The sequence below is a fragment of the Homalodisca vitripennis genome, chromosome 4, assembly GCF_021130785.1.
Source record: "Homalodisca vitripennis isolate AUS2020 chromosome 4, UT_GWSS_2.1, whole genome shotgun sequence".
Classification (NCBI taxonomy): domain Eukaryota; kingdom Metazoa; phylum Arthropoda; class Insecta; order Hemiptera; family Cicadellidae; genus Homalodisca; species Homalodisca vitripennis.
Window position 1 is genome coordinate 118954554 of NC_060210.1, and position 22603 is coordinate 118977156.

Below are 22603 nucleotides of genomic sequence, written 5' to 3' on the forward strand. Positions count from 1 at the left end.
ACAGGTTTTGAAACATATATCTTAGCAAACGTTTTTATTGAGTAAATCCCACAACAAATTCATTATGAATTTGTTTACAAACTAAGTATTATTTTAATATAACATACAGTAATCATTATTTAACTTGTTTATAGCTCACCTATTTTTGATAACATTGCTCTGTGTTTATAGATTTTATTCCTTATGAGCTGCATCACACTTGGTTTAGGTACTCCGCTTGGACTTACGTCAAAACATGCAAACTCCTAGAGTATTCCAAGACACAGGCCTTTCACAAATATTTTTGCAAAAATCTGAGTAGTTTTATTGTTTAAAGTTGTCACATTACCATAGTGCTCTTATAGGTCGATCATGAGTTTGTTAATTTTTGGAGGAAATTTGTATGCCTCTGCTAGTAACTCATAAATTAATGTTTTTGTAGTAGCTGTATTTGATTATTTTACTGTACTCTATAAATGAGTTTAGTAATAAAACACTGATAAGTCCATCAAGAGATAAATGTGAAACATGATGTACTCATATAAAACGTGTACAAGTATCATTGCTCACTAATTGCTATTATAAAAATAAACATGAGAAAAATGCCACTTGATGCATAGTTGTATGCGGAAGCAAAATAATATCTCATGTGAAAACAATGCTAACAAGTTGTACTTATATATAAATAAGATAAGCATGTGTAAGAGGTCAAAACTATTTCACAATGTTATGAAAGCACTTTCAACTTGATCATTAACGGCAAATCCTCTTCACCTAAAGATTAGTCTTATCAAGACTCAATAGTGTGAGGTCCATACTGAGAAACACCTTGGCTGAATAACTACTTCATAGACTTGCCAGTAAGTAAACTACATCTACAATATAATACAATTAAACTTATTTCTACAGAAAACAAGAAGGATTAAACATAACGTCAAAATGCTATTTTTATTCATTAGCAGAGTGAGAAAATGCATTAGTGCAATATTAAGTAAAATGTTAAGAAAAATACACTTTAGTTTATTCTCTTGTATTGTATGTATCGAGTTGGGTTTTGTTGCAGATCACATACCATGTTTTGCTATGTAATATTAACTGAAATTTTTTTAATGGACTCTAGATATTAAGTACGGGATTTAACAGGCTCTTTCAATTTTTAATATTTGTTTACTGTATTGCAACTTTAGAGCCCAAGATGGGATTTTTCACAACTTTAGATATCAGTGGGCTGTAGTCTGCACGGGATTTTCAAAATAGGAATAGACTTGTATGTTAACCTGGGACGCTAAGAATGTCCATATAAACTTTCAGTGCTATTTATTGGCCCTCTAGTTGTTACATGTTTGAGTAATACACACACTAAGTACATTCATTTACCTTAATGATTGGATTTTAAATGTTAATGTCATATGTTTTTTATTTATACAGACTATATTAGGAAATTTATCAATGTTATATAATGCTGTTATTGTAACTTTTGAGGCTGTGTTTTACTTGTTGTTATTTATTTATTTAAATTTTAAAATAATATTTAAATTGTGGCGTGACTGATTTGACAACTTCATGTTTTGAATACCAAGTTTTCCTTAACTGAACTTATGCTAGTGTTCATATTTTATACAATTTGTGTTGGTGCTTGTGTAAGCTTTATGACAATAAACATATTCTTGTTCAAAATTTATACAAAATTTCTGTCACTTAAGAATAAAATAATACAATATAGAAACAATTTAATTTCAGTTAATGATCACAATATTTTTGCAGTGCAGGTGCCAAAAGACAAAGAGGTTCAAGTGGAATGGCAGCAGTACATCACTGGAGTAGCAGGTCAGAATGTTAATTGCATAGTGAATTTTTGAATATGCTGGAATGTTCAAATATTTTAATCTTCTGTGATAGCATTCTATAATTTTAGGTAAATGGTTTACAGATGAACCCCTTAACTACTAGATTGGCCATAAACCCAGATAATAATTGTGGCAGGGTTGAATATTTAGATGTGACAATTTACAATTAACTAAGAAAAACATGTAATAGTGAACTATTTGAATTGAAAACCACTGTGATATTCACACTTTATGTTATATATTTGTTTGTAAAAAATCTATTTGTAATGGCATTGTCAAAACTTATAAATTTCTTCACAGTCAATCGACAGAACAAATTAGTACAATATTTTATTGTACCAGCATAGGATTTTATGATTTCTTTAAATTTTTCTTTTGATAAATTAAACTATAATTGGTTAAAGAACAGAGATTACTGTTTAGACCTAACTTCACCTTGTAAATAGTTTCATCCATGTAGGGTGTCTTCACAAATTCAATTTCAGTAAAAAAATTAACTGTTGTTATCCTGTGGTAGCACATTTTCCTGAAGTTGTAACTAATTTTACAACTAGTTACCTATTAATAACAAAGTCAAAGTTTCATAGTATCCATAAAGACAAAGAATTAAATCCTCCGAAACGCTTCCAATCTAATTTTAATAGCTTTAAAATGTCAAATCTCAATATACGACATTCTATGGTGGAATTGATGAAACATTTTTTAAACTATCCCCACATACCAAATTCGATCAGAATATCACCAACGTTTTGTAAGATGTATGAGGAGTAATTTTCAGTAACATCACTTGTGTAAACTGGTAACAGATTGATCCAAAAAGAATATTTATACTATCGTGGGGTCTGATATTAACCGGTATTCACCTAAGTATTACCATGGCTAAAATAGATTATTTTAAAAATAAAAAGGATTTATTCAAAAAGACAAACAGGAGAGGCTAATTCTCCTTTTACACATTATTCTCAATTGGTTACCAGTTCTGTGTGAAGATCTTATCAATCAGGGTAAGGATGGAAGTCAAAGTGCACCAAGAGTACAAGGAGGATAGTATTGATAAGTTCCTAATCTGGACACGATTGGAATTCAGATCCAAAGTGTAAAGCTGCTTCTAGTTCTCCTTAAATAATTATCTAGTCAGTACCAAGGACATAGCCAGTGAGGGAGTCCAAGGGGTTTGAACCCCCCCCCAAATTTTCAATTTTTCAATTAATTTTTCAGTGAACGATTATTATTATTTAATTAATTCAGTATAACTGTCATGTACTGCTGAAATATCGTTCTCAACAAAGAAACGATCAGGAACTTTTTAAGGAACAAACTGAGGCCTTACTCTCTGTCCGCTACGGGAAAATATCAGTTGTCTGGACCCCCCAAATTGTTTCCTGGCTACGTTCTTGGTTAGTACAATTACTCATTAACTAAATACTGAGCTTTAGAAAGAGTAAAACTTTGAACAGGGAGTTGAACTGAACGAACATAGCGCCAACAAAATAAAACTTTGTATTCATTATATTTAATTTTTTCTTAAATTAACAGTAATTCTATTTCCATGATTTATTGTGGTATTTGTATTCTATTGACCCTTGGCCTCCTAGCATATCGGCAAATTGAAGGCACTAGCCTGAGTCTTAACTATAAATAACATTTATTTAGCAACGGACTAGAAAATTAAATTTCTAACTAAACTAATGTTACGTTCAAAAAATACTTTTAGTAGGTTAAAAGTAATCAATCAGTTATATGCAGTAAGGCCAACTAATAATAGTTTTGTATAAGTTAGAACAACCTTGTAATAATCCCAATTTTTATTGATTATATTTTGATTAGAACTATGTAATAATCGTTTATCATGACTAAAGTAACGCTCCTTTCAATTATATACAACTGCTTTGCTATCAGGTCACTTCCTATTTTTCCAGGGCTATGAATTGTTTCATTGGGTACATTCTCTGGTTCTTTCTGAATCTTTTTTTTCAGTTTTATTGGACATGTTATAATACTATGCAGCCTGCGCAATTGGCTTTGACATAGTACAAAAGAACGATTTTCCCCGCACTTCTTATCACAACACTCAGTTACTCTTCTAATCACTTCACCCTCATCATTAAGTATCACAGTACCAGTTTTTTTGCACAGTAGCCCATCTACTGCATGATCATGAGAAAATCAACCACATCACCTTAACAAAAACACGTCTTTTAAGGATTGCCACTGAACAGTCCTTCCATAAACAAAAACACTCTCTGGTTTATTTTATAATCTGGATATTTATTATTGTTAGTTTTTTGTTTAAGTATTTATTGTTCACCATTTAGAGTGAAAGAAGGCATACCAATTCATTATTGTTCTTTAGTGTTATAATAGAGTTAATAAAATAATCTGTGCGTGTTACTGACATCAGTGCCTGAAAAATCGGGCGATACACAGGTGTGCCACTTGTTGGGCTAGGGACCATCTCGTAACTTGCCTACAGTAGTTCCATGGGTGTTTGTCATATGCTTTTAAATCCAATATTAGATTTACTTTAAAATTTAAAATAATTTCTTCTATTGTAATGTTTTGTATCACATAATGTTATTTAATGTTTTTTATATATACTTAATGTTTGTTTTACATATTAATAGCATTAAAAAACAAACATTTTTTTCAGTTGTTTAATATTTCTTAATTTGATAATGAGTATTGTTGTAAAATATTTCAGTTGATCGTCACCAGAGAGAAGCTTCTCAGTCAAGATGGAAACAGTACGCTGCAGGAATTGCAGGTGAGTTATCATAATTGTATTTATAACAAATCCTGAAATATTAACACGTGTCTAAATAAGATAATTGCAAGAAGTGATTATTATGACAGTTTAAAATAAAAAGCAAGAAACAGTTTAGTTATATTACAATTTAATTTTTAAACAAAGGATTGAATATTTCATAAAGCAGTTTTACAATTTCTTAGAATAGACAAAGTACTATTCTCAACTTAGATTTGTTTTTATTTACTTCCAGAAAACAACCTTTTTTGTATACCCTTATTTTTAGTTGTAATACAAAATATGCTTCCCAGCCAAAACTCAACATCTACTTGGTAAGGTTTATAAACCCCAGTGACTTACAATTATAAAATATAAGCGTGGTTTTCTGTCAGTTTCTGCAACATCTGTTGGTTTCTTACAATTAGAATAAAATATATTTGCAAGACCAAACAGCTCAGGCTTCCTTATTAAATTTAGAAATCCTCTTGATTTTTTATCAGAAGAAATGTTGAGATAATATCATGCTCTGTGTAACTATTCATGAGCAAAATCGAACTCACTATTTATATGACCCAATATTGACTTGGTACTAAGTACATCATGTAAAGGATTATAAGTCAGATACTGCAACCCCAAACATAATTGCAGGTCTGACCATGGAGACATAAAACCAATACAAAAGCCTCGGCTTAAGTCCCCAAGACTCACTTATCACACATCTGCATTGCATTAAAGACCATTTCCCTTTGGCGATAACCCTTTCCAAATAGGGTCCCCAGTTTGGGACCCTACCAAGGATTACGCCCAGGTACTTAGCTTCGGAGTTTAACTCAGTGGAGGAGCCTCTAAATAAGAATGGACCAATACCATCCAACTAATGCCATCTTGTAAAGGCAACCACAGCAACCTTGGTGGGGTTGACACTAAGGCCTATCACACAGTTCCTCACACCATGCTTAGAGCAGCATTGGTTAGTTCAATGCCTGTTTTGTTGAACTGCTGCTCACAAAAATCACAATGACATCTGCGTACCTATATGCAAAGACACCTTGCTTCTGTCATATTCTAGTTGTACCCTTAGGTTTTTCTTATATGACAACCAGTCTTTGTTTCTAAGATTCCTATAGTGAACTTTTTCAAGTTCCAGGACTCTGATTTTAAAGCAGATGTGAGCATGATCAGAGAGGGAGGGGCTCATCAGACAAATGCCAGCTTGTACATTCCAGAAGCGACTTACCTCTGCTGTTTGTGTTGGTGCTGCCCCATGCCTCATTGTGTGGATTGATGTTCCAGCCAATTACCAACTCTAAGCCGCCGCTCCTCCCAACATGGTTTATCAAGGTACCTACCTCTCTAGAAGACATGGAATCATGCAGGAGATATGATGATGTAATCAACAGGGTTTGTCCAGTTCCAGCCCCAGTCAGATTGACTGTAGAGAGATCTCTTGAACAAAATTTCAGAACGGAAAGGCTGTTCACCTTGTTGCTTAAAACAATACACGTTCTGGTATTATTAAAAAGAGCACTAAAAGAGTTACTGGTTGAAAGTAACATTCGTGGAATATTAAATTCAGATGAAAAATATCTTTTTAAACTTTTGAGTTATCTTAGTGTTAATAATGCACTATTCACTAGCCGACATATCAATGACTGGAATACATAAGATAGATAATACACCTGGATGTCAACTACCAGATTTTTAATGAACTGCTTATATAGTTCTAGCCCAATATTAATAGGTTCTTCTAGTTGTACTGATTTTTGAAAACAGAATAACTGTAGTTTTTGAAGCGTGGACTATTGGAAGTTTGCAGAATGTTATGTTCTTCAGTATGTCCCTTACATGACTGTATTGTCCAACGTCAATTGTTACAAGCTTCTTAACACCAATTCTACTAAAATTGGTATGCCTGTTAATGGTTGGGTAGACCTTACTCTCTGGATTTATTGCAGCAACCATATCCACCCATGGAAGAAACTCTTCGCAAAAGAGTGGAAATAAATAGTGTCTACCATTATCTACTCCCACAGGAGGATTCACTTTTGGCTGGCTTACACCTTCTAGTGAACCTACACTGGGTAAAGCAAAAGCAGATGTGTAACTTTCATCTGGGCAACCTAATGAAAAGCTCACACATTCCCTCCTTATCAAACCTCGGCAGGAGAAAGTCCCTATCACCAGTTTTACCTATCCTGAAAATCCTAAAATTTCTGAAGCATGGACAAAGGTCATTTTAGAACTCAGAGCAAATGGAGTTTCCTCAACTTCTTGTTTTATGTCAGATGTAGTGTTTTCACCAACTTTCAAAGTAAGGTTATGTAGCGTTTTTAAAGCTACATTGGTTGATTTTTTTTTTTAACTTAAAGAAATTTTTGGGAAAGAAATATTGGGATTTAATTTTAATTAGATTGTGAAAAGTTAGGATAAATACAAATATGTAATTCTTTGGCAAGTTAGTGCTGGTAACTTTAAATTATTAGGAAGGCGGTTCACTGCCTTGTATTAATGAGAACTTGTCTTGGGTACTGCAGTTACATCAGATCTGAGAGGGCTATTGTTTCTCAAGTTGGATACGCCTGGGCCAGTGAGTGAACACCGCGGATATCCATCAGAAGGGGGTGGAAGGGGAACTATAAAAACTGCCAGCTCATAATTTTCGGTGCCTTTTGGTAATTATCGTGAGTTAGTTGCTGACAGTGCTCACCACGTTTCTAAATTTTTTTCCGCAAGGGATTTTGAGGTAAGCACCAAATTTATTGTACGTTATATTGAAATAGTCTTCCAGATCTGATATTAAATTAGTTTTGTTGTCTTTTTTATAGGAAAAATTCAATTTATCGAAACTTCAGAGCAATCTGCATAACTGATTCTTGATGAACAATAAAGCACAATAGAATCAAACCAGTTACATTTGGTTCAAACTTGCAAGAAAAGTGAATTAAAATTGAACTTTGTTTCACTTTTGATTGAATTTTGGAAATTTAATAATTTATTAATATTTAATTTGAACTGTTTTATTGTGAATTTTGTTAGTGGAAATTAATTGATCTTTAATAATTGTGTGAGAGAGTTGTATCTGAATTGCAAAGACTTGAAAGTTAAGCTACAACTAGTGGAAAGAGAAGTTTGATTTTTTATTTTAGAATTTTGATTGAACTTAGTTAGAAGTGAACATTTTTATTTTAATATTTCCAAGTGGTATTTGATTTTTATTTGAAAACTTATTTCAGAAGAGAGCTCTGATTTTTAATTTGATATATTTGACTGAAATTTTTATTTCTTGCCAAAGGACCTTTTTACTAAATGTTTTGTCAATTCTTTTGTGGAAAATAGAGTGATGAAATTCTGAAGCATTGAACTATTTAATTTGCCATTTTAAATAAATCCATTATTTTTATTTAGAACTGTAATTTTTTTAGACAAACCAAATAATATTTAATAGTTGAAAATTTAGTAATAAATTTTACTGAATATACACTCGGAGCTTACTAATCAAAAAATATTTTATATCGTCTTATATGTCTGATTGATAATTTTATTCCTAATATTCTGGAATATTAATATCTATAATCCAAGTCGTTATAGGTGACTTCCTGATAGTACTACTTTTAAATTGTGTTTCTTAAGTAGTATTATGAAAAAAAGGACCAGAAAGATATTTTGACCTCAAATTATGATGCATCAGAATGGCCAGCTCTATTTGTAATAAACATAATAATTCTCTAGTACCAATTTTTTGCATAATGGCCTAACTTTAATCAACACCTATTTAACAGAAGCATCCTTACTAACAACCTTGATGATAGAATTTCAAGGTATTGGACATGCAATTCAAAACAATATCTTCTCATACATCAGTTGTAGATGGATATTTATCACATCTAGTCATTTAGAGTGATATGAGATAATTTCTAAATTAGTCTTGTTGTAGCTCTTATTAGTTGACTTCTCTGCAGGTTTCTAACACAATCGTTAAAATTTTATGATAATTTCGAAGAATTTCATTAGAGGCCTCATGCAGGCTCACTATTATAACTGTCTTTCCTTTTGCAATTAATATACAAACACTGTTCCTTGATATAAATTCTCCTTGATATAAATTGGTGCGAAATAGCAGCTGACAAGAGTGACCTCACCAAAACGAATCCCTGACAGGTATTGAGGCTCTCAATGGTACCACGAATCTGTTTGTGTTTGGAATCCAGTTTTCAGAGGTGTAATGCCTACAATATCACGAAAATAGTACGGCCGTCCCTGTCATGGTAGTGCTCGCTTGATATGGTAATGTTGATTTTACTTTTGTGGAGGTTTCCCTGGAGGATTTTACGTTTTTACTGGCCTTGTCCAGAGCCTGTCGGAAGACAGAACAGGCCATTGTGCCAAGGAGGTTTTCTAGTTTATGAGGGGATACGTTCAGCTCCAAGACACACCCTCCAATACCGCTATTCTGCCTTATAGTCGCTCCGCCTGTGACCTGCTTCCCCACACTTAAAAGAAAGGCCTTGATCCCTTCTGTTGGATCCTCTGCATATTACCTGGATGTGGCTAAAACCGAAGCAGAATTTGCAGTAAAAGAATAATAGAGATAGAGCTAGTAAACTGAACATATAACGTATGAGAATTTTCTTGATAATATTTTTAGTTATACAGTATCAAGTTTAATAAATTGAAAATAAATTGTGTTACGATCTTTCTGAAATTGTAAAATAGAGTTTTGTTGTTCTAGCAAGCACTAGCATCGTTGCTTCTGGAGCTTGGTTCTGCTGGCCAGCACCTCTTCTCCCTCGACTCCTGGATGAAGATAGTCCTGTGCCCATGACACCGGAGGAAGCCTCCTGGATGGTCTCTTCTACTGAAATAGGAACCCTGATCAGCCCTTTTCCAGCCACAATAATGGCTGATTATCTGGGCAGGAAACACTCCATGTTACTCTGCACTCCTCTCTTCGTTGTCAGTGTTGCCCTTATCATTTACGTTAGGACATTATGGTCACTTTGTCTCGCTCGCTTCATTATAGGTTTAGCAATGGGGATTCCCTATACCGTACTTCCTCTGTATCTTGGTGAGATCGCCAGCTCTGAAGCCAGAGGGACTGTTTCTAGCTTCTTCATGATCTCATGGAGTCTTGGCTGTTTGTTTCCTTACTGCATCGGACCCTACTTATCATACAACTCTTTAACTTATGCTACATTTCTGTTGAATATCGTATTCATAGTTTCCTTCATTTGGCAGCCGGAGAGTCCATATTATTATGCTTTGAGAAATAAACCCAATAAAGTCACTGACATGTTAGTACGTCTGAGAGATTCAACACCAGAAGATTTAATCAAAAAAGAAGTGGAAGAAATTCAGCTGGAGGTAAGGAAAAGTTCAGAGGAAAAAGCTTCTTGGAAAGATGTGATAGCTACTCCTACCGATAGAAAAGCTCTTTTCTTAATCATAGTTGTTGCAGTGGTATCGTGTCTGAGTGGACAGAATGCTATGCTGACTTATACAACAGATACATTTTCCAAGTTCTCAAATAACTTTATCCCTCCAGACTTTATAACTATAGCGATTGGAATAGTTACTTTTATTGGGGGTTGTATTAGCATACCAACTTCTGATACTTTAGGGAGGCGTTTTCTTCTACTGATGTCCTCTGTTTCTTGTGCTATTAGCTTATTTATTGCTTCTGGTTATTTCTACCTCGACTCCAACACAAGTGTTGATGTATCCTCGTACTCTTGGGTTGCTCCAGTAGCAATCATGGCTTTCAACTTTTTTCTCAATGCAGGAATGCATCCTGTCTGTGTTGTGTACACCTCTGAGCTGTTCCCCACAAAAACACGTGGTATAGCTTCATGTATTTCTTCCATGAGTTTGACATTTTCCTCCCTTCTTGTTTTGAAATTTTACGAACCAATTTCAATAGCAATGGGCATTTACTTTACTTATTTGTGTTATGCTCTAGTTTGCTTTATCGGTGTGTTCCTTTTCTATTTTATGATGCCTGAAACAAAAGGAAAAACATTTTTAGAAATCAGAGAGGCCTTAGAGAAGAGCCAGAATAAGTGAGGTTGTACATAAGCTCATATACACATATTTCTTGATAAACTTAAAAAATACTACATTTTTCTTGTACCAATCTCTAAATCAATGACTTTCAAAAGTCAGAAAAAATTATACAAGTGGTAAAAGAGTTGTATAGAAAAATAAACAGATATTTCGTTCCATTAATGGGCAAGGCTCAAGCTGCTATCTTGGTGTCAGAACATTCCTACACTCAGCATGTATTAATAGAACTGTGGTAAAGTGCTTTCTGTGATGTGTTATGAACTCCTCTACTTTGTATACTGTAATTAGTTATTTGTTAACAAAACATTAATAATAAGTTTAAATTTATTGTATTTTTTATGTGGATTTAAAAGCAATGGGTGAAATCGAGTTAGACAATGGTGCATTGATTTAAAAAATGGCTATATTGCAGTGGTAGGCTAAGCCTCGTGACTTATGAATGGACGATGAAAATCAATGGTAAAAGTCATAATAGTTATTTTACTATTATAGAACTTTCTGACTATTTGTACCAAGTTTCTTGGTGTTTGGTACATGAATTGTGGTCGAAAAGCTTTGATTTTGTATCTTAAACTACATGCCACTGTAAACTATTGATTGAAATCACAGGAGGCAAATTTCTAAAGAGATGTATTGAATAACTTGTGCTACGGTATGATAAGTTCCTCAATGTTAATGTAGATTATGTAGAAAACTAGATTAAGAACAGCTTTAAAATGTATGTAATAAAAACAATTCGTTTTTACGTTTGTTACATTTTTTTCCCATGATATCTGTTACTTTCTAAACAACACTCATCTATTGCTGGATTTTGAAATATAAGTTTATACAAATTTTATAAACACTAAAATAACAAGTTGTACTGGTGGAGAATATAATAAGTTTTTTAGGACCTACCAACGAAATAATTGTATCAAACACACAATCAACAACATTGTTTAGAAATACATTTCCATTCTAATTACCTTTGTGGATGCTTCCTCAGATGACCATGTCCCGTAATCAGACTCATAACCTGAGAAGACACCGACCTACTTAGTAAGAGAGGGTTAAATGCAACCCTAGGGGAAGTCGACTGTAAAACAATTTTTCTCATTCCCAGACCCGGATGCACCTTCTCTCATGTTAAGCGTAAACCCATTTCGAGACAGCCCCAAAGCATTCATACCTAGAAATGCCACAGAACGGTTGAGGTCCCATAATATTTGACGTTGAGACCAAGTTTATCAGGACATCAGCTCTTACATTTCAAGAGATCCCCCATAACCAGGAACCCAACAAACAGTCACATTATTGATTCTGGCAAAGGAAGAAACTTGATAGCAATTCCAGATAAGTTTGGAGTTGAACACAGCAGAGGCCAACGCCTTCAATGCTGCCTGGCTATCTTTGAAAATGCTAACCGTCTTACTCCTATATCGCAGATGATGATTCTCACAAGCACACTCCATAATGGCTATGACTTCTGCCTGAAGGACTGCAGGATAAGGACTTACAAGGACCACAATCTCCGTACATGGTCTCGCCCCCACAATGGCGGCGCATGTGCTACTTTTTAGAGCCGTCTGTAAACCATTCAAGCTCTGTTGGTGGATGAGGTTTCTTTCCCTCTGACCAAGCCTCCCTACAAGGTATAACAATCCTGAAGGGTATGTTGACAAAGGAAGATTTTTGTGGCATCTGAACAGAGATCATGTGCAGAGTGCTCCTCTGAATCAATATGCTAATTCTGCAGTGCCCCTGCTGGAACTCGAGGCCGACCAAAGTTCCGTCTGTTGAAGACAGTAGTCATTCTCCCTGGCCATTGCCCGAATTACAATGTTCTGGAGGGCGAGGTGAGGCAACAGTCTAGAGCTGTGCCCGGCGCACTTGGAAAAACCACAATGATAGCAAGCCAAGCGATACTTTGTATGCCAGCTAGAACATCTACCGCCATCTTGGCCTTCGTTTGTGGCCACCAGACAACAACCCCAAGCAATACTGCAGGTCTGACCACGGAGACATAAAACCAATGCAAAAGCCTCGGCTTTTGCCTCCCCAAGACCCACCCATCACACGTCTACATAGCGTAATAAATAATTCCCCTCTGCCGATAACCCTTTCCAAATGGAGTTCCCATTTTTGACTCTACCAAGGATTACGCCCAGGTACTTCACCTCGGACTTTAACTCAATGGAAGAGCCTCGCAGTAAAAATAGACCAATACCACCCAACTGATGCCTTCTTGTAAAGGTAATCACGGCAGCCTTGGCGTTGACACTAAGGCACATCCCATAACACCAATTCCCCACACCATGTTCAGAGGAGCATTGGTCAGTTACGTGACTATTGTGTTGAATTTGCCACTCACAAGAATCACAATGACACCTGCGTACCCTGTGCAAAGACACGGCTGCTGTTCAAAGTCATGTGCAGGTCGTCTTCAAATAGATTCCACAGAAGAGGAGAAATTACGCCATCTTGTGAACAGCTCTTCATAGTCCTTGCACTGATGCTTTTTTCCCATAAGAGTGGTAGTAACCACCCTATCTGTCAGTAAAGCCCTCATCCAGTGACATATTTGACCATCAATACTACGTCTCTAGACCGCATTACCAATCACCTGAGTGTCTGCATTGTTAAAAGATCCTTTGATGTCCAGAAACACATCTAAGGCTACTTCTCTCGCTGCCAGCATCCTGTATACTAGTTGATGCAAGGCTCAGTCGCATGGTCTTCCTGGAGTATACACATGCTGATTTCGATGTAAAGGACACTCCAAGAGAGATCCCTCCCAAACAAACCTAGCAACCATTTTCTCTATGGTTTTGAGAAAAAAGGAGGATCGATAGACATATCCGCCTAAAGTACTTAGACCGATCCAGCTAGATCTCCCCTGCTTTGGTCTGAACATTCTGCGCAACGGGAGAAGGAGAATATCCAAGCCCCACTGAAGGCAAACCGGTCTCTCTCTATCCCTCCTAGGTCTAAACTAGTCTTTTAAATGGACTAAATGAGTTAGTCGCCCACACAGTCCTTCTGAAGGTTATTACACGCCACACCAAACTCCATTGTGAGTGTGTAGTGAACCCTGCAAGTCTTCTTTCACAGCTGAGTGGTTGATCCTTGTCATAAACAATACAGGAAGTGTGTTCCCATCATAACTTTTAGAACTACCTTCGGTTCAGTAATATATGTACCCTGATCGTCCCTGATATCACCAAACCGAGAGATAGGTTTTTAGCTTATAGCTTTTGAAGCTTTGCACAACCCTACACACTGATAATGTCAGTGTATAGTTTCTTCAAGGCTAATCACTAAACCGTACGGACCTTGTGGTTGTACAGTGTAAGAGTCTTGTGGTAGGTTTCCCAAGTACCTTAAGTTTTTACTCTCCCAAATAAAGTCCTCTATCTCTTCCTCAAAGACGCTAGTTCAGAGATCCACCAGGCTTCTTAGAATCCTCTCCTGTTAGTAACAGGACAACTAAGATCAAATGAACCCATAATTGCAATTGAACCCAAATAAGTCAGATTTGTCTGGCTGAAATATGTTGTGAATCTATTTTCGGTTACTACCGTCAAATTGTATGTGTACCCTAAGATTTTTCCTTATAAGACAACCAGTCTGTGTTTCTTGGAATCCTATACTGAACTTTTTCAAGTTCCACATCTCAGATTTTAAAGCAGGCGTGAGCATGATCAGAGAGGGAGGGCTCATCACACACATGTCAGCTATGTATCCAATAATCAAACCCTCCGTCATCATGGTCACATCTATCACCTACATACGGGCAATGCTAAGAAAATCATGAAAACAGTACTGCCTGTTCCTGTCATGGTACTGCTCGCTTGATATGATAATGTTGATTTTATGTGTTCGGACAAGCTGCGAGAGGAGGTCATCAACAACTCTACTTTGGTGAGGATTTCCCTGGAGGATTTTTATCCTGTGACGTTTTTACTGGCCTTATCCAGAGCCTGTCGGAAGACAAACAGGCCATTGTCCCAGGAAGTGTTCCAGTTTATCGAGGATACGTTCAGCCCTAAGCACACCCTACAACACCGGGCTTTTGCCTTATAGTCGCTTCGCCTGTAACCCGTTCCCACACACTTAAAACAAAGACCTTGATCTCTTCTGTTGGGACCTCTGCATACCACCTGGAGGTTGGTAAAATTGAAGCAGAGTTGGCAGTATTAGAGTAATGTAGATAGAGCTAGTAAACAACATACATTAATTATGAGCGTTTTATGGATATAACTTCTAGTTCCAGAGTATCAAGTATATTTTAACAATAAACTATGTTGCGATCTTTCAGTTTGTGGAATTTTAATCTAGGGTATTGATGTTCCAGTAACCACTAGCATCATTGCTTCTGGAGCTTGGTTCTCCTGCCCAGCACCTCTTCTCCCTCGACTCCTGGATTAAGATAGTCTTGTGCCCGATAGTCTTGTGCCCATGTCACCGGAAGAGGTCTCTTGGATGGTCTGTTCAATAGAAGTGGGAACCATGATCAGCCCTTTCCCTGCCACACTAATGGCCGATCATCTGGGCAGGAAACACTCCATGCTGCTATGCACACCTCTTTTTGTTGTCAGTGTTACCCTAATCATTTACATCAGGACATTATGGTCACTCTGCCTCGCTCGCTTCATCCAAGGTTTAGCAATGGGGATTCCCTCCACCGTTCTTCCCATGTACCTTGGTGAAGTCGCCAGCTCTGAAGCTAGAGGGGCTATTTCTAGCTTCTTCTGTATCGGGTGGAGTCTTAGCTGTTTGTTTCCTTACAGCATCGGACCCTACTTATCGCATAGCTCCTTAACTTATGCTATAATTCTGTTGAATATCATATTTTAGTTTGCTTTATTTGGCAGCCGGAGAGTCCATATTTTTATGCGTTGAACAATAAACCCAACAAAGTGTCTGCCATGTTTTAATTCAGAAAGAAGTGGAAGAAATTCAACTAGAGGTAAGAAAAAGTTCAGAGGAAAAAGCTTCTTGGAAAGATGTGATAGCTACTCCTACTGATAGAAAAGCTCTATTATTAATCCTTATTGTTGGGGCAGTATCATTTCTGAGTGGACAAAATGCTATGCTGAGTTATACAACGGATACATTTTCCAAGTTCTCAAATAACTTCATCTCTCCAGACTTTATAACTACGTCGATCGGTATAGCTACTGTTATTGGCAGCTTGTTTGGAATAGTGACTTCTGACTTTACTTACTTTATACTTTACTTTAGGGATACTTTAGGGAGGCGTTTTCTCCTATTGATGTCCTCTGTGACTTGTGCCATTTATTTATTTATTGCTTCTGGTTATTTCTATATGGACTCTAACACAAGTGTTGATGTACGAGTATCCTCGTACTCTTAGGTTGCTCCAGTGGCAATCATGACTTTAAACTTCTTTCTCAATGCAGGAATGCATCCTGTCTGTGTTGTGTATACCTCTGAGCTGTTCCCCACAAAAACACGAGGTATAGCTTCGTGTATTGCTTCCATGAGTGTGACATTTTTCTCCATTCTTGTTTTAAAATTTTATGAATCCATATCAATGGCAATGGGTATTTACTTCACCTATTTGTGTTATGCTCTAGTCTGCTTTATCGGTGTGTTCCTTTTCTATTTTATGATGCCCGAAACAAAGGGGAAAACGTTTCTGGAGAGGCCTTAGAGAAGAGCCAGAATAAGTGAGATGTACATTCAATGATTACTTTTCTCACCTTCTTTCACTGTTTAGAAGATGGCCAACAGGTGAAAAAATGTTACAGACAGTGATAATATTCACTGAGAAGGAAGCAATAAATCTTCTGGTGGTGGAAGGTCAATATGGAAGTGTTGACATTTCAGGAATAATTCTTCTTAATCAATTAAGATGAGTTACCCAAAACCTCAAAATCTTCTTGCCCAACAAGGGTGTCTTGAAATTTGTAAATGCCAATTTAAAGGAAGTGAACAGTGAGGTCATAATAGAACTTCTTTACGAAATTGAACAAAATTTCTATAGTTTGTATAATTTATGTATGTTAAAAACATAGCCAAGAACAGTGATTCAAGTGATCAAGTTTCGTTGCCCCATATTATGTAGTTCAGGTGTGAAACTGCCCACATGGTGAAGGTCGTGTGTGTGTTCAAATGTGAATAGCATTTCCCCTTGCGTTTTGTGCGCCAAATGTAGAAATTCAGAAATTTGGGTCAGGAAATGTAGGCCTAGACCTGTGTAGATGGTGCCACAGTTGAAGGTCAAGCTTCTCACCTTTGTGAACCCCAGTTTCAATAATCTACTACACCCACAACTGACGAACACTTCAGGCGTATTAAAATTCTTTTCCGTTTAATATGAATTTGGCTTTACTAAAAATCTTTATACACACGTGGTTTCGAAGGTTACCAGTTTTATTGTTTTTACTATTTTCTGAAATAACTACTCATCTCTAAAGAATGTTCGTGTATAGTAGTATTTGATATACTGTTTCACTTCAACTCACAGGCAAACAAATTATAAAATATATCAAATCGCTTCAAATCACAGTAGCATACCAGCTCCTCGCACTAAGAAAGTCAAGGGATGGAAAAAAACGAGATCGCAAGCGTAATGGAATCAATGGACAATGGAAATGTAATCAGCACCTCAAAAACAATTCGGAGACATAACAAATTGCTTATTAAAAAAGTTTGAGTAAACCTTATAACCATTCCAATCAATTTGTTCTGTTCGCGAATGACGTAGTTTTGAACTTTTTAAAATTTTAAACGGCCGCCATATTGAAACAAAATTGTGTACCAAGCTGGCCAACGAACTTAGCCAAGACATTAATAAGTTCAATTTTTATAGTGAGTTTCAACTTGTTTCAGCATTTATTTTCTATCATCAGTTCTTAGAAAATATCAAATAATTGCTTATTACAAAAATGTAAGCATTCCAGAACAATTTTAGTTTTTTTCTCTAGGGTCATAAATAATAATCAAAGTTGTGATTTTTAAAAGTTTAATTGGCAACCATATTGAAATGAAATTACATGCCAAGCTGGTCAATGAACTTAGCCGACACATTTATAAGATCAATATTTGTACCAAATTTCTACTTGTTTGAGTTATTTTGAGACAATTAACATTTTCCCAAACTGCTTTATGTAGTTATGTAGCATAGATATGTACAGGGTGATCAACTCAAGTTAACCACTATTGGGATCTCAGAAAGTAATAATTACAGAAAACTATAAATTGGGAACTTTACCTTATTTTTTATATTTATTACAATTACGTAGATACATTTTTAAATTCTTTCCAATATGGTGGTAAACTTTGAAATTTGTTATAGAAAACCCCTTTTTTCTGATGGATTTAAGTTTAACATGCAATCCTAAAACTTTTTTATTGTTGGTGTTGTTTTGATATACCGGGTGGGAGAAAAGTAACTAGTCATTGTACAACATTTATAAAATGTGTTATATTTCTGATTTTATGTTGGCGATTGTGGCATAATACAGTTTATGTATTTAAATTGTATACTGCCTTCAAATACAACCAGATATAATTAAGAACTGTCATGCAAAGCTGATGACTATGGGCTCTGTGAAAGACGTAAGAAGTGGCCGACCATACACATTGAGATCGGAGGAAAATGGTAAAAGTTCAAGACATGTTTACTCGTAGCCCAAAACAAGGACTAATAAGGGATACATTAAGTATGATGTTGCATAAGGTAACTGAATTCAGTTTTGGCCATAGAAACCTTATTATGTACAAGAGTTGAAATTTGAAGACTGTGACTTAAGAATGGAATTTGGTGAATCTATGCAGAGTTGGCACGAAGATTGGCTACAAGTGTTTGAAAATATCTAGTGGAGTGATGAGGCTGTGTTCCATATTGGTGGTATTGTGGGCACGACGTCATAGTGATGGAAACAGGATTTTTCCGGATATTTGCCATCGTTCAGTGAAACAAGAAATCAGTAACACTACGTTTCGAGATTGCAGATCTCGAAACGTAGTGTTACTGATTTCTTGTTTCACTGAACAATGGCAAATGTCCGGAAAAATCCTGTTTCCTTCACAATCCTTCCATCGTCAAAAATAACCTTCAAACAAAGATGTCATAGTGATCCCGAAATGGCGGTTAAAAAGTTGCAAACTCACCCAGTGCCCGTTTGGTGTGGAATGACTGAGACAAAGCTCATTCTGCGTGACACCATGAGTGCAGATCGATACTTTCAGGTGTGTCCAGACTATGTGTGAGGCTTACGATATCACAATGAGAAAACATTGATGACCTAATTTTTGTGCAAGATATTGCGCCACCCCACTTTGCAATATTGTTCGGGTGTGGTTGGACCAAACATTTCCTGAGCATTGGCTGGGACTTCGTGGACCGCACGAGTGACCTGCAAGAAGTCTAGATCTTTCTCCATTTGATTTTTATTTGTGGGGCTACGCCAAGAAGGTATTCAAGTCCAAACCCCCGTACATTGCAGGAATTGGAAAACAAATTTCAAGAGGTTATCACCGACATCCCAATAAAATGGACTTCCTTCAGAGAAGTGTAAATATTATCCCTGACCGTTTGACAAACTTAGTTATTAACACCAGTGTATACGTTGAGGTTTAACTTATTCCTATGTTTTGTTTTTTAGCAAAAACATGTACTTGGTTTCTTAATAAATTAGGATCATTATTAAATAATGTACAACAGTTTTGTAATACCTAGTTACTTTTCACCCATTTGCTACTTAACCGTTTAGCCGCTAGGAGCGCTTTAAGTGCCAGGAACTCTTTTTCAACAGTTACAGAATTAAACAAGCATGTTTTACCATTTGTGAATGAAAACTTTAACTCCGAGCGTGATATTTTTTCAATGAAATACTAGAAAACTGTTTCAATTTCACAAATATATTTTCATACTACTTTATTTTATACAAAACACGTTACTGATTGCTGTTGAATGCGAGAATGCTGCTGACTTTCTGAATATCACTTCCAGATAGAGTAATAGCCCAAACATTAGAGTAAAGTGATTTTGCACCATAACACGTTAGCATATGCCGTAAATGACTTGCACAGGACGGCACTTACATGTATTTAATGAAGACAGAGGTCACTTTGGAAATTACTTTGTCATAATTGTCATCATAAATAATTACTTTGACAACTACTGTCTAATGGCAAACTTGTCATTGTTTACATGTTTATGACATCATTAACCATGCATTAAAACTGATAAAAGATTATATATACATTATTTATTGACCAAATTTTATGATCTGGGTAACAAAAGGTTTGTATAAAAATTTTACAGCTTTTATTATTTTTTAAAACAATTCACAATCTTATTAGGTTTTACAGTGTTAAGGTTAAAAATTTCAACAGACAACCATCTTGATACATTATGTGATAATATAATATTCATTGCTCTCATTATTTGAGACTGCAAGAAAAACAATTGTACCAAATTTGAGTTTTTGATATTTACTGGTTTCTAAAATAAAAACTGAAAAACACATACAGACAGACATATGGGCATTTACTTTTTAGCTTCTCGTAGTTCTAATAATATCCTAAAATTTCTATAGAGAAGTTTGTTACACTCTGTATAATATTTTGAATAGGGGGTGGTTTTGGGCTCTGGGGTTCATGTTCAAAGACCATTCAGTAAGTTCCATAATTGGATATGCACCATAATAAAACTTAATCTTGTCTATGTAGAAATTAAGTTCATTTGAATTTTAAAGTCCTCTAAATATTTTAGTACATGCTACATTCACATTTTTGCTCATTGATTTTGGGTTTTCACAGCTGTGTTTAAAAAGTAAAGTTCCGGTGATGTTGTAGGTACTACAACTCAAGAGTGCGCTGAAACTAAATCTTGTTATGAAATTTTAACATTTACTTTCCATTATTTCCTTTTTCTTTTTATTTTATGAATAATTTGTATGTGTTAATATGTTATGTTAAAATCTCGTATGATTGTACTTAGCTTGTTTACAAGTTTATTCTGCTATTCCCCCATTACCATCATGGTTACTCATAAGACATGACTGAAATGCACATAATCGAATTTAGTGTTGCCTATACAGAAATGAAACTAACAATGAGCTGCTAAGTATTAGTAATAATGTCAGCAATGTGACTTTGGTAAGGGCTAGTCAGGCAAGTAGAGGATTACATACAAGGCATGGTATGCACCTAAATCAAATAGGAAAAATTTGGCTGGCGCAGGAAATCTGCAAGGCCGCGGAGAGTATCAAGCAACCACTACCGCCTGGGTGTGATGACTCTACAGAGGAACTGGAATTAATACAACCTTTATTAGCACCTTCGGAAAACTTAACAGTAACCGCCTCAAACCACCATCCATAACATGTACAGGTTATTTAGAAGAACAGCCTAACTTTAATTTGATGTTCTGGAATGTGTGTAGTATACTAAACAAACTCCCTCTCATCGATATTTTAAATAGTCAATATAAGACAGATGTACTGTGTATTGCAGAACACTGGTTGTTCTCAACTGATATAAACAATTTAGTGATACCTGGCTATGTTATCGCTGACTTTTTCGCAAGAGAAAAACATATTCATGGGGGTGTGCTTATCTGTGTTAAGGAAGGAACTGAATTTGTTTCTTATGATAAATTGTCTTGTTTCTCGGAGGAACTTGTTTGTGAATTAGCAGCAATAGTGCTGCCAACTTGGAAAACTCTAGTGGTAACTTTCTATAGATCTCCAGCAGGTAACTGATCACTATTCTATGATAAGTTATATGACATTCTGTCCTTCCTGCATTATAATAAATGTAATATAGTCTTTGTGGGTGACTTCAATGTCAATTTTCTTAACAAAAATGACTCAGAGGCCAAAGTACTATTCAACCTCATTGACAGTTTTGGACTAAATATTACTGTTGCTGAAGTTACAAGACCTACCCTTGGAGGAGATGCAACAAAGGGTAGTTGTATTGATAATCTGCTGACGACTATTCATCAAGATAAGGGAAAATCTTCAGTCATTCACACTGGTGCTTCAGACCATATGGCCATCCTCTTCAAAGCTACTTTAGACAATGTAATATCTAGGATTATACCACAAATGTTTATTGTTAGACCCATTTCTACTTTGGGCTCCTCACTTTTTGCGTCTTACCTAGGTCTCACTAATTGGAATGATATTTATGTTATTACGTCAAATGTTAACCTTATGTTTAAGTTATTTTTGGAAAAGTTCTTATTGGCTCTGAACTGTGCTATGCCTTTAAAAAAATAAGAAATCTAAATCTAAACAAGTAAATGTTGCCTGGTATCATGAAGGTCTAAATAAGACAAAGCAGGAGCTTAATAGACTTTATTATATTATAAAAAAACACAAGCAATGAGAAAAATATTGATATTAGAAATAAATATAGAAATCTTAAAAATGTTTACAGAAATGAAATAAAAAAAGCAAAGCTTGACTTTAATAACACTTTACTTGATAAAGCAACTAACAAAAGTAAAGCTGCTTGGAGCATTATTAATAAATCAGTCAGGGCTAATAGTATGTCATCTAACTCATCTCATGTACTGGAACCTGATAGTTTTAATTCATATTTTGTTGGCTCAGTTTTGGAGACTTGCAAAAGTATTCCACCTAGCAATAATGACTATTCTTTCTACCTTGGTAAGCACTGTGCTCAGTGGAACTCTACAGTAAGCTTTTGCCTGAATGAATTTAAAGTGGAAGATGTTCATGCAGCTATCCTTAGTTTAAGTAATAGCACATGTCTCGATTGTTATGGTATAAGTGCTCCTATTCTGAAAATGGCTGCCAACTCAATCTGTGAAATTCTAACTTATTTATATAATGAAAGTGTTAGGACAGGTATTTTTCCTGATGTACTAAAGATAAACAAAGTGATTCCAGTACATAAGAGGGGTCCAAAGGACCAAACTTGTAATTATAGGCCTATAACTATTGTTACAGCAGTGTCAAAGGTGTTGGAGCGGCTAGTTCATAAG

The 22603-nt window shown here is 35.6% G+C and overlaps 1 protein-coding gene across 1 annotated transcript; it reads left to right on the forward strand.

The window, feature by feature from the left end:
- The first annotated feature begins 351 nt into the window (after positions 1–351).
- Positions 352–11377, forward strand: LOC124361166 (facilitated trehalose transporter Tret1-like). The gene is made up of 5 exons (XM_046815205.1): positions 352–355; positions 802–839; positions 1749–1806; positions 4528–4590; positions 9302–11377. Exons 1-5 carry the CDS (start codon positions 352–354, stop codon positions 10630–10632), a joined length of 1494 nt encoding a protein of 497 aa, XP_046671161.1. The 3' UTR covers positions 10633–11377.
- The last annotated feature ends 11226 nt before the right edge of the window (positions 11378–22603 follow it).